Here is a 12,838-nt window from a genome sequence, read left to right on the forward strand (position 1 = left end):
CACTTTGGAGACATACCTATGATGTTTTGAAATTCAGTCGGTTTAAAATTAAACATGGAAACATTCAGGAAGAAACTTTATTGCATGAAGTTAAATGATTAATCTAATTAATCAAGTTGTTAACAAATATTGGCTCTTTTCAATTCATTTAAATTTGTTTAGGGACATTCATGCTTTCATCCAGAGACAAGTGAAACCCTCTCCACCCTTTATATCCTTGTCCTGTTTCCCTCCTCGCACTCTCTATATCTTCTGATACCTATGGAGTAGATGTCTAGGTAAATATCAAGTTAGAAAAGGTGGTACAGAGGAGTTATCGTGAGTATGCTTAATTCTCTTTAGACATTGTGGTGAGCTACAAGGTCAATCCAATCCTGTTTCTCTCTTTGGAATAGCAAACATCTATATCATTTCGTTACTGCTGTGCAATCAATTAGGGTACATATAGTTGCATAATGTGCTGAACAAGCAAAAGCAAAGCTAAGTTTGTTTTGCCTGAGGAGCTTGAGAAAGACACATGTAGATGTGCACACGCATCAGATGGTTCATGGGCCCCTGTTTCAGTTCCAGGAGGACCTGACACTCCCGTTCTCCATATATAAAACTATAGATGGTGTGGGCATATGGAAGCCCACTTGTCCTAGGACATCTCTTTTCGCTACGCTTCTCAGGGTTCGCCTTCATTTTTGATGTGTGACTCATTGTTAAAGGAGCCATCAGCTGATACTCTCAAAAACAGAACAGCAAACATTAACAAAGGCTGTCAGCGTGGTGCCTCATGGTGCCTGTCTTTGGGGCAATGAGGCTTGAGCTAAAATCAGTGATGCTACTGTCACAGGAGAATCTGCCAATCCTCAGCTTGCTCCAAAGCCAGACAAGCTAAAGCAGAAATTATCACTTATTGCAATACATGTCAGGGTTAGGAAAATGGGCCCCAAACACCCCACTGAACCACGACTAAGAGTTACCAAAAAGACAGTGCTTTAGAAAGGAAACAGTTTACCAGTGTCCTCAAAAGGCAAGTCTTCTAAGGCATCATCCGCAGCCCTCAACATCTGCCTGAGTGCAGCAAAGATCAGAATATCCTTCATAGGCTTCAACTCTCTCTCCGAAGCATAATTGCTGACCATCAAGATATTAGCTATAGGAATATTTAGCATGTTTTGGACATTCTGTACCTGTGAAAAATATATTTAAGATGCATTTTATGTAAAAATATATTTATGAAGCATATATTATATATACATACATAGGAAGTATATCATAGTAGAAAGTTAAGTAAATATTAAGAACAATGAACACAGAATCTGAAATGGTGATGGCTTGATAAATTCTCTTTAGAATACAATTATAATATGGATAATTATAGCAAAATATAAGTTGGACTGAACTGAGCAATCGATCTACTTGTACTCATGAGGACTAAACTCAAGCCTCAAACATGCTTGTAAGTCCCTTTCATTGAGCTACGTCTACAACCCTTGTTCCTTTTTATTTTAAGACATGGTCTGCAATTTACTCAGTAGCCTAAAACAGGCCTCAAACTTGCAATCCGGATATCAGCCTCTGAGCATCAGACTTGCAGAACCGAAGCCACCTTGACCTAATTCTCGTTTCACGTATGAATAATCATGCGTGCTCGCACATACACATGCGTGCACACACAGATACATGCACACACCAACAGGAAGCTTGGAGATAACAAAAGACAGTGAGCGAGCAGATAGCTGGGTTTCTATCCCCATATCGACCGATTATAAGCACCATGTTTTACCTGGCTTAGAGAAGTCACACTTTCTGTCATGTTTACAAAGTTTTCATCAAGAACTTCGTCATAGTCATTCACATTGGTGAGCAAGGCTACGTGTCCTACACCTGAATCAAACACACACCATTATTATAGGACTGCGCCAAGATAGTTTGAAATGTATGTATAGACACTGTCCTCCTTAAGATCACTGGAAAAGTTGGATGTAAAATATTCCCAATAATCTCAGTATGGAGCAAGATCTTCTTCCAAAGCTTATTTCCTTCCAAAAGGAGAACTTACTTTTAGATAATCCTAAACCCACAGTAAGTCTGAAAACTTGGTATGCTTTTAAAGTAAGAAATGACTACAACACCACTGAACTAAAGAGTTCATTAGGTAAAGCAAATTGATACTATGTTAATAAGCTTCTAGACATCTATTACATAAGTTAATTTTTAATAATTAATAATTTTAATAATTAATAATCCAATGATACCAAATATTGGAAAGAATACAGAAAACCTGAATTGGACATGAAACGCTAATTAAAATGTAACATAAAGTCATTTCTGTGAGTAGCATTTTGGTGATTATTTTTTTAATTAATATATATCTTCCTTATGCTATAGTCTTGCCTTTAGGGAACTATGCCCCCTAAAAAATTAAAACACTAGTGCTCAAAACCATTTTTAAAATAATATCTGAAACATCCTGGTATACCTATACCAGAAATATTACTCATCAACCAAATAGTAAACAGACACTACTTAGAAAGTCTGACATGAACTTGAAAGGGTGTTAGTTAGGCTCGGTTAAAACAGCCAATCTCAAAACATGGCCTATGAACATATATATATATATATATATATATATATATATATATATATATATATATATATGCACAACCATAAAGATATGGTCACAAGTAGTTAAGGATGACGAACAGTCAGAGCGTGATCTTTGTAGGCATGAGATGATTCCATATCCTGGTTGTAAACATAGCTATGTGTGCACGAGTCACCATGTATAATAAAAGAGTGTAACAGTGTCAGTTCTCTAGTTTTCATCTTACTAGCTAATTCCTGTGAGAAGGTGAATCCATTTTTAAAAAAAACAAAAGAGGATTGTACAAATTAAACCTACAGACAGCCTAGACCTTCAGTTCTGAGGGCTAACATGTGTGTTAGGCAAGGTTTTCAATGACCCCTTCTGTGCCTGCTACCAACTTGGGGCTCAGGACATTTGCCAAAGTTGGAGAACATGTACCTCTTCATTACTTCACATGAAATCGTAACCATTTTAAAAATCTCGACGTTTATACAACTAGACTTACCGCAGTCTACTACGTCTTTGCGGATTTTTTTCAGCTTGGCCACCATTTTATCAGAGAGTGTACTGACAGAGTTGATGTCTAGGACAAAAGCCACGCAGTGAATCCTGTCCTTCAGAGGTGGAGAGGCGTAAGCCAAGTGCTTCGGCTTAATTGGCTCACATGGGTTGAACTGGACAGAAACAGAAGTTGATGCTCACTTTGCAGAGCCGCTGATTAATCTGTACTGCAGACAGCACAGCCACTCAGTTTCCTCTTCCCTGGTTGCTTAGTTCAAGTTTCCTCCCTTCCTCCCAGCTTGTCTTTCATTACCAAGAGCTCACTCCCCAGAGCTTTCTCAAAGACATATGGCTTCAGCGTCATGGTAAAAATGTTAACTAGCCACTGTAATTGTTAAAGGAAAATGCAAAGAATACTTTAAAAATCTAACTCAGATCTTCAATATCCAGAAGCAAATACCATGAAGATTTGCCAGGCACCTTTTAAGGTTCCTCTTTGAGAACTTTGCTGAAATGGACCCATGGATGGGCGGGGCATTATGGATGGGCGGGGCATTATGGATGGGCGGGGCATTATGGATGGGCGGGGCATTATGGATGGGCGGGGCGTTAAAAAAGGAGAGAATGAATGGCATTGAAACTTAAAGACTAGGAGTCCTTATTTTTTTCAAGGCAAAAATGAGGTGGAGTAAAATGAAAGAAACATCAACTTCCTAGTTAGTTTGTCATTACCATAAACAAGATAGACTGCAAAACATATCAAACATTTAAGTATGTACAGTGTTTGGTGAGTGTGTGTGTGTGTGTGTGTGTGTGTGTGTGTTCAATGTTGAACGGAATTGACTTACTCCTGGATATGAAATCTGAGGGCCTTAGTGATGTGACTCTCCCATCTTTCTGCTTTTTCCCTCCCTGTACCTTCGCAAGTCCTTGACCTGACTACACTACGAGTCTCTTGAAAATAATACCTGTGCTTTTAATTAACTGTGGATTTTATTTTTAGGGATTCTTTTCATGTCTAGAACAAAATGCATATTTTAATTAATAATTTCAAATCAATGATTGATCACAAAATCAAGGTTTTCAGTGAAGCTCAACTGAGAGGAAAAAAAGAACCAGCATCTAGAAATGGAAGCCAATTCTGCTATATTCCACACCTAAACATGAGATGCTAAATTGTTAACACTATGAGCACTTACTATGTAGTACTATTGTTCTCAGATGTTCTAGGATACAGGCTGCGATATTCTTACATGTCATACATTTAAAATCTAAGGCTTAGAGAAACCATTATGTAACTTCCTTCATGGTTTCCCATTTATGCAGATTTATACAGATCCTGACATGAGGTAGTATTGTCCCACAACACTCTTATGGAATACTCCGACAGAACGTGGATAATTATTCCAATGTCTTCTCTACACTTAAACAAGTACAGAAATTAAACTACCACTGGTTTATCTACTTAAATGACTTCCTCTTCTCTCATAGTTGACATTATGAAAAGAACCATATAAACAAAACAATCTTGTGAACCTCTCCTGGAATTTATATAAGTCGAATCATGACATTTAGTTATTTCATATTGGCATAGATGAGGACCATCTCTTTACCTTTCTTTCATGAACACACACACACACACACACACACACACACACACACACACACACATAGTGTAATAGTACTAATGTTGGAATCACATGTGGCAGCCTAATTGGTCTTATAGGATAAAAAATGGAACAATTTAAAGTGTCTTGGAATGAAGGACATCTCACCTGATACCTGTCTGGTACACAACCTTTTAAGATGTGAGGAATGTCATCTGTGCACAGCCCTGCTTCTTCCTCCTCCTCCAGCCCCATTGTATCACAGAACATAAATGGGAGTGTTTCCCCACTGCTTCCATCTTTAATAGAATATACTCTGTACTGTAAAAAAAATACCGAGTTAAAATATATTTGTAAGCATTCAGAACAAGAGGAAAGGGGAAAGTTTGCTGATGTTTTAATGCAGTGAGTGGACTAGAAGCAACATGATCCTCCTACCTCTGCCTCAGAGGGTCGGGTTTATGGCACATCAAGCTGTGTAGTCACAGCTCTTGCATACACACCACAGGGGATGTTCTAACGCTGCACTCTTACCAAGTTCAGAACCCATCTATGACATCACTACACTTCCGATATTGAAGCACTTCAGTTAATAGATTTGATGTTTTATAGCATCTTGCCTTGACTTTGCAGACTGTGCTGACATGTTGAAATAAACCCACATCAAGAAACAAGATGCCACTTGTGAAAGTGTTAGAAATGTTCTGAGCTCTTGAATATAGAACCAGTGACAAAGAGATGCTATAGTCTTATAGTGTGTTTGCAACAAGTCTGGAAAGGTGTTTCCATGTAGCTAATTCTTGGGTCTGTAAAAGCAAAAGTCTTCTTTGGATAATATTATTGAATAGAGATGATTCTGATGCGATGTTTATTTCTGCTTTACTTAATTACTTAGCATCTGATTGTAGATTAGAAGAAGGTTGTGTGTAAAGAGAAAATGACAAAGGAATGAACAAACGTATTCCGTACGACCCACTGATCCCACTTTTACAATCCAGTAAGTGACGTACCTGCTTAGTGATACCGCTTTCATCAGACCCCACGATGGCCTGGCGAGTTAGGCAACCTTGGAAAGCTGACTTCACTGAGTTGAAAAAGCTGGACTTTCCTGAACCTACTGGGCCCACCAAGAGAATACGGACTTCTGAGACCAAGTCCTCATAAGGCCTGTAGGCTCTGAGAGCAGAGAGGAATCTTTCCCGGTGCCTGTTTAGAATGCAGGAATTAAATACAACAGCAGGTCTTCCACAGGGCACTATAAATACCTTAGAGCTTCCATGTCTTCCACTTTAGGGATGGGTTTAGTTACGTGCTTCTTTCGATAGTAGCTTTATAATATAGTAAGTATAGCACCATATACACTCCAGGTTATATATTTTACACTTAAATAAACTACATTTATATAGCAGAATGAAATCTTAACCTGTAACAAGCCACTATTAACTTTAGAACAGAAATTTTGGAGAGCTATTAATGCTGAGAATAAGTGATCACTTGGAATAAAATATATTAAGGGGAAATAAAAATATATTTACATCTATAAATTGGAAAGGGTGTTGTTTTTAAATAAACTGGAATATTGTCTATCAACAACAACTTTTATCATTCTAAGTAATATGATTTTTTTATCTTTCTTACTAGTTTATTACCAGCATTTAATGCAATTAATCTCAGTAAAATGAATAATAGGAAAGTCAAGAATCTAACTCACTGTTTGGCAGTCACCATCTTCTTTATGAAGTATGGATTTTTCTTAATGCCTACAAAAATAAGCACAGGAAAGTAAGCTCCCTGAATTGTCCGTTAACTGCCTGTGGTTGAGTCTCCCTCCTAAGCAGGGCTGGTCTGCTTGTTTAACCTAGGCCTTTTCAACTGAGGATTCAGGTTGGCTGCATCATGAGAGGAAGAGGAAAAGAGATGAATCTCTGCTATTGTGTGATGGGTTTCAGCCTCCTGGTGTTTCTGCTATCTCCCTTCCTTCTTCTCTCCCTCCTGGTTCCCTCTCCTCTCCAGTCATAACTCCATCTCCAGCTGGGTCTTTCTGCTTTAAGGGAAGAAGAGATAGCTTATTCTGGAGACATTTTGAGTTACCATGAGCAGAGAACCCAGATTAATGTTACCCCAATGTCATGTTCCAGTATGGAAGCATTCTCACTGAATTTTTATAGTTTTATAGAACAAAGGAAGGTATAAGTTAATGCACACTTAAAATGTGTTTGTGGGTATGGCAGAGGAGCTGAGGCAGCAAGGCTGATTGTCTTATACATGGACACCTTAAATCTCTGCTCACAGCAGTCTGGAGTCCTTAGTCCTCTGTTCACACCAGGCTCATCCTTTCCTTGTCCTTACACAGAAATGATAATACATAAACTGGAAAAACTAGAATCAAGCGTAAAAGCACATTATCCTTTTGTACATACCATCAACTCGAAAGATTTCACAGTTTAAACATTTAAGGTAGTGAGGGTAAGGACGGTAACATCTATTTTCTTCTGGAGAATTGAGTTCTAGTTCTTTCATTACTGCATCATTTGGAAAAAGTATGGAGTGGTGTATATTCAGAGAGAGTGACAAAGCATTGGGTGAGGACATCTTCAGACATTCAGAGTCAACTGATACTAATGTCTTCAAACATAAAGCTGTTATTTCAGAGCTATCATTCTTTTTTAATGAAAACCAAGCACAAGTACATGGCTTTTCAGAATCTGAACTGGGAAAATCCTCCAGCATAAAAATGCCCACAATTTCTTGCTTCAGGTGAATGACTGTCATTGTGGGTCCCTGAAGAGAACATTTGTTTGTCATCTCGACAGTGCTGCTCTTATGAAAACTAGACTGATAAAGAAGAGTCAAAGATGCATCTCCAAGCAGTTTTTCCAGAATCTTTTCCTCTCTCCATGTCAGTTTGGTTGTCACTTCCATGTTCCTGTAACTGACAGAGAAACAAATAGAAGTTGAGTGACTAGCAAAATATAGCAGTTTAAAGTACATGCTTTGGTTTAGTTCCAGTGAGTTCTATTGACCTCTGACCCAATAAAAAGACTTTAAGAGTTTGAAGCCAATAATGTAATACGTAGGAATGGAAGAACAGAAATTACTTGAAAAATGAATTTTAGAAAGTATGAAAGATAAAATACTTCTGAAATGATAAATAGCATTAAATTTTAGCATTGGGCTGGAAATAATGGCACATTCCTTTAACCCCACCACTCAGGAGACAGATATGAGTGGATGCCTGCGAATATAAGGCCAACTTGATATGCATAAACAGTGAGTTCCAATCCACCCAGATCTACATAGATAGTGAGTTCCAGTTCAGCCAGAATTACACAGGGAAAGCTTGACTATAAATAAATAAATAAATAAATAAATAAATAAATAAATAAATAAAATTTAACATTGGTTGATAGTAAATTCTAGACTAGAGAAAACTACAAAACAAAAATTAGTAATCACAAAAAATATTTTATCTATGTTTTGTGGATCACATAGTCTCTGCTGTTGAAATAACCTTTTATAGATTGTGTAAATGTGTCTGCAATGTTCAATTGTTAATTCTGGATGGGCGGAGAATAAATTCTGGCTGTCGGAATTTGGTATTATTGTTTCCGTGGCTCACCACCCACCTCAGTATTTCATAAATGTCCATCCTCCCTCACCTTCTGATTGACTTAATAAAGATCTGGTGGCAAATAGCTGAGCAGTAAGTAGAAGACAGTACTTCTGGACAGAAAGAGGGTCTCTAGGAAAAGCAGCAGATTCCAGAGATTTTCCAGGGACACAGAGGAGGAAGAAATAAATGAGTGGAAAGGCATAGACTACGAACAGTCAGGTTTAATTTGTACAAGATGCTGAGAGTCTACCCAGCTACAGTGCTTTTATAAATAATAAAGTCTCCCTGTCATTATTTTTATAGCTGGTTCATAGAAAGTCCCATTATTCTCTACCCTGATTAGTCGACCACCATAGTAATCACAACAGTTATAGACAATACGTGTTGAGGTTTGACTGGACTTCACTCATTTATTGGGAGCTTTGCCCTTAATACAATGACTGAGAACAATAAAGAGACAGGACCTAGTGAGAAATAGCTATTTTAATTTAGAAGCTTGCTCTTAAAATAAACCAAAGCATTACTCATAGACCTCTACCCATATTTCATGAGAAAGTTGTTATAAAAGCTTGAGACTGTATAGGATTCTGACTTCTGGTTTATCCATGTGATATCTCCCACATGTATATGGTACCACCATGACACAATCCTCCTCGATGCGGTACAGAGAACAAGCATATACCTTAGCCGGACGGCACAGCTTTCAGACATCTAGAACCTGTTCCTTTACAAAGTTAGCTTGTCTCAGATATGTTGTCATAGTAACAAAAATATACTAATTCTATATCTAAACAAACGAACATGAATGCATGTCAATAAAACATTTTTACCATGAATAGACTATGACTTGTCAACCCATAAAATAAAAGACCAAGATGAATATATATTTAAAAAATAGTTTACAGAGAAAATAACAGAATAGGAAAGCAGTCAAAAGATACACAAGTCCCACGGTGACAGCTGACCTCACAGCCATCATACTAGTTACTAAAATTAAAATTAAAAATTTTTGAAGTATTAAAATACTGCATAGACAATAAATAATTATATCAGTGTCTAAGATTCAGAAGAGTTAGCACAGAAAGGTAAACTGGGCATTTAGAATAACACTTCTCTGGGTTATGGGTGTCAACATCAGAGAGGTACCTAAGAGGCTGGAAGGTGCTTCAGCGACCAAAGTATTTGTCTTACAAGTACAAGGGTGGAGCCCAAATTCTCAGAACTAAAGTAAAGCCAGGCACAGTAGTACTTATCTATAAAACCAGCATTCTTATTGTGAAAAGGTATCCAAATAGAAAAATCCCCTAAAGCTTGTGGGTGAAGCTGGTAAGTGCATGCAGCCCGGGTAGAAGCATGCAGCCCGGGTCGAAGCATGCAGGCCGGGTAGCCCGATATCTTCAGCAGTGCACAAGAGACCTTCTTCAAACAAAATGGAAGGCAAGTACAGACACAACTGCTTATACTCTGAACTCAAGAAATGCTATGGTATATGTGCACACACACGCACACACACACACACACACACACACACACACACACACACACACACATACACCGGTCACCAGAGATTCTAAACAATTAAGTAAAGCTTCAACTAGACTAGTGGAACTGAAATCAATTTTTTTACTTTGGAGTGTGACAAAAATAGTCTGCTAGTGTTCTCCATGTGTAATGGGTTGAAATTCTGAGGAGATCCAGAGAAGGCATTTGAATAGACTAGAGTCATACCGGTTTAGTTTGATCTTTAAGTAGCTTTAATCTTGTTTGCATTCAGATAAATAAAATTCATAGTATGGGTTATTGCACCTCATCCTAATTACTGGATTTCTGAAATAAGACATTAAAGACGTAAACTGTAAAGGAAGATCAAATTGACTTTTAAAACAGATAATTGTCCTAGAAAAAGAGACAATAAAAACTAGTTGGGGGATTATACTGATATTCTACAAAGCTATCCTTAGAGAGGAATAATTGAAACCATGAACCACACAGAAAAAAGTTACCCAAGAATGTTAAGAGCAATTCAAAGAGGTGATGGTAAACACAGGGAAAGGGATGAACATTCTGTAACATGATACAGTGCCTCACACATCTCACAGGGAAGTAACCATCCAACAGTGCCAAAAGTTGCCCCAGACACAGAGATTCTAAAGCATCTGTATTAGAGGCTGGATAGATGGCTCAAAAATTAAGAGAACTTGCTACTTCTTTAGAGAACCAGGGTTTAGTTCCCAGCTCCCTCATAACTACCTGAAACTCCCATTACAAGGGGTCCGATGTCCTCTTCTGTCCTCTACTGTACGTATGGGGTACACAAATGAACATTTCGGCATACATTTATAACCATAAAATAAATAAATACTTTAAACAAAATGATTGTGATTGTCCTCATGGCCACATATAGCTCAGTAGGACATGCACAGTCAGGCCCACACTGTTCCTGAGTACATGAATTCATCAGTGAGTCACAGTTTGGCTCATCCACACAGGAGATCAACAGCAGTTGAAATAAATGGATTAGCTCTATTTTTTTATAAACATGGGTAAAAGTCAAATAATTTTCTTTTAATTTCAAAAGCAAAGTCAGCATGAAAAAGCTAAGTCTGGTGCCATCTCTCTAAAGCGTGAACATAACGCACTATCAAAGACTGCACTCGGACATTATACGCACAGATAATGCACAAGCCACTGGTCTGTGCACACATCTGTGATAGAAGTAACGTAGAGGACAGAGGAGGGACTCAGAGATGGCTTCCACTTTCCAAGGATTACCTTTCTCTCAAAGGTAATCGGGCTGTAAGAAGAAAATCCTGGTTGAAATGTGATAGAAATGTTGGAGATTGTTCTAGAGCTCACCCTCCCTGAAGTTAGCAGTGTACCCATTTTCATGACACAAAGAACAGAAAGGAGAGTGGTCTGGTCACCCCACCAGTTTCACCCTGAAGATCAAAGAGAACAGTAGATCTGAAGTCTGGAGGAAGTGCTTACCTGCTGCTGAAACGCTGAGCAGTCTGAACTAGAGGGTAAATTAATTAAGTAGAGAACTCTTTTTTTCTGGGTTGTGGAGCAGTTGGAGAATGGAAGGTTCGTTGTCTGTCTTAGGTCCCAGAGTCACCAAACAAGGAAACCAAACTGAAACTCGGAACAAGAAATGCTCTGCTGTGTGTTTACTTGGCTGCATGCCAACTGCTCTTACTTAACTTTCGTTTTCCTCCCTAGAAGAAACAGGATGAGAAATCGAAAGCTAAGCAGGAAAAAAAAAATTATACTTGAGTCTGACCACATGCAGGCATGTGTTGGGACTCTTACTATTGCAGTACATAATGACACATAAAGGTATCTCAGAGTCTAGACCGTCAAGGCCTTATGGGAAATGACCATGCAGCTGAGTAGAAAGTCCCCTGAAAATGGCAAGAATTTCCCATTCCTGTTACTAAGCCAAAGGAGTTACCTCTCATGGCAGATAAAGCAAATGTCGCCCTTCCTTTTCCTTATTCTTTTGCTCTACTTCCTCATGCTCTTCCCGAGATATACTTCCAGTCTTGCCCAAGGGCTGCATTGAAAAGCTACCACATTTTTCTTGTAGCTACTATTTATAAAAGAATTTGGCCAAATAATAAAGGAGACTATAAAATATTTGTCACTAGTATGTGGTAAGAATAAAATGGAACACTTATATTCTTCTAAGGCTGAAAATGTTGGAAATGACAATCAGGAAAGCCCCATGTAGATGTTTCCTTAAAAAACAATCATTACTTTGTGTTTACAAGTTTCATTACTGGGCACATATGCTGTCATATTTTATCAAATATGGCAAAGATTCAAATATTCATACATGGAATCTTCTAGAGCCTAGTCTAGATATTATTCTGAAATAAATTGAGTTTGTCAATAAGATCAAAGAGTATGAAACCAAAAAAAAATGATGAGCTAAATATTTAAACCTAAGAAAATTATTTTTCTACTCAATTCAAAACTGTCTTTCATAATGTGTTATTTTCATGGTAAATCTTAACTTGGCTTGATTGCACCAAGAGACGGTAAAGCACACACGTAGGTGTACCAAAGTGTCTCCAGGAAAGACGGACATATGGAGTAGCCAATGAGGAGGGAAGGCAGGTAATACTATCCTTGGCTTGGAGTCCAGATAAGAACACAGTGGACAAAGGAGGTGCCAACCAAGTCCTCTGGAGTCTCTGCGACCTGAGAAGTTGCCTTTCCCTTGCCGTTTCTCTCCAGTGCCCTCTGCTGGCTTAACGTCAACCTAGCATGTGAAGACTAAAAACAGGGCCTCAGCAATGAAGAGAATGGTTTGGAGCTGAGAGAAAATAAACTGATAACTAGAGGTGGACAAAGATGATAATATAGATAGGGAAGAGGAAGAAGAAGGGGAAGAAGAAGAGGTGTGGTAGAGGAAGATTAGGGAAAGGGAAGATGAGGGGAAATTGAAGAGGAAAAGAAAAAATGGGGAGGAGGAGGGAAAGGAGAGGGAAGGGGAAGAGGAGGGAAAGGAGGGAAAGAGATGGGAAGGAGGAGGGA

General features: G+C 38.3%; 1 protein-coding gene across 1 annotated transcript; it reads right to left on the bottom strand.

Annotated features, from left to right (window-relative positions):
• Positions 1–935: 935 nt before the first annotated feature.
• On the bottom strand, positions 936–11,408 carry IFI44L (interferon induced protein 44 like). The gene is given in 10 exon segments (XM_080915807.1): positions 936–1,178; positions 1,775–1,875; positions 3,084–3,252; positions 4,855–5,007; positions 5,697–5,769; positions 5,771–5,828; positions 5,831–5,892; positions 6,398–6,446; positions 7,107–7,618; positions 11,288–11,408. Coding segments are annotated over 9 exon segments (1,362 nt in total). The 5' UTR covers positions 7,609–7,618; positions 11,288–11,408; the 3' UTR covers positions 936–983.
• Between the last annotated feature and the right edge of the window lie 1,430 nt (positions 11,409–12,838).

Source organism: Micromys minutus (genome assembly GCF_963924665.1).
Source record: "Micromys minutus genome assembly, chromosome: 4".
NCBI classification, from domain to species: domain Eukaryota; kingdom Metazoa; phylum Chordata; class Mammalia; order Rodentia; family Muridae; genus Micromys; species Micromys minutus.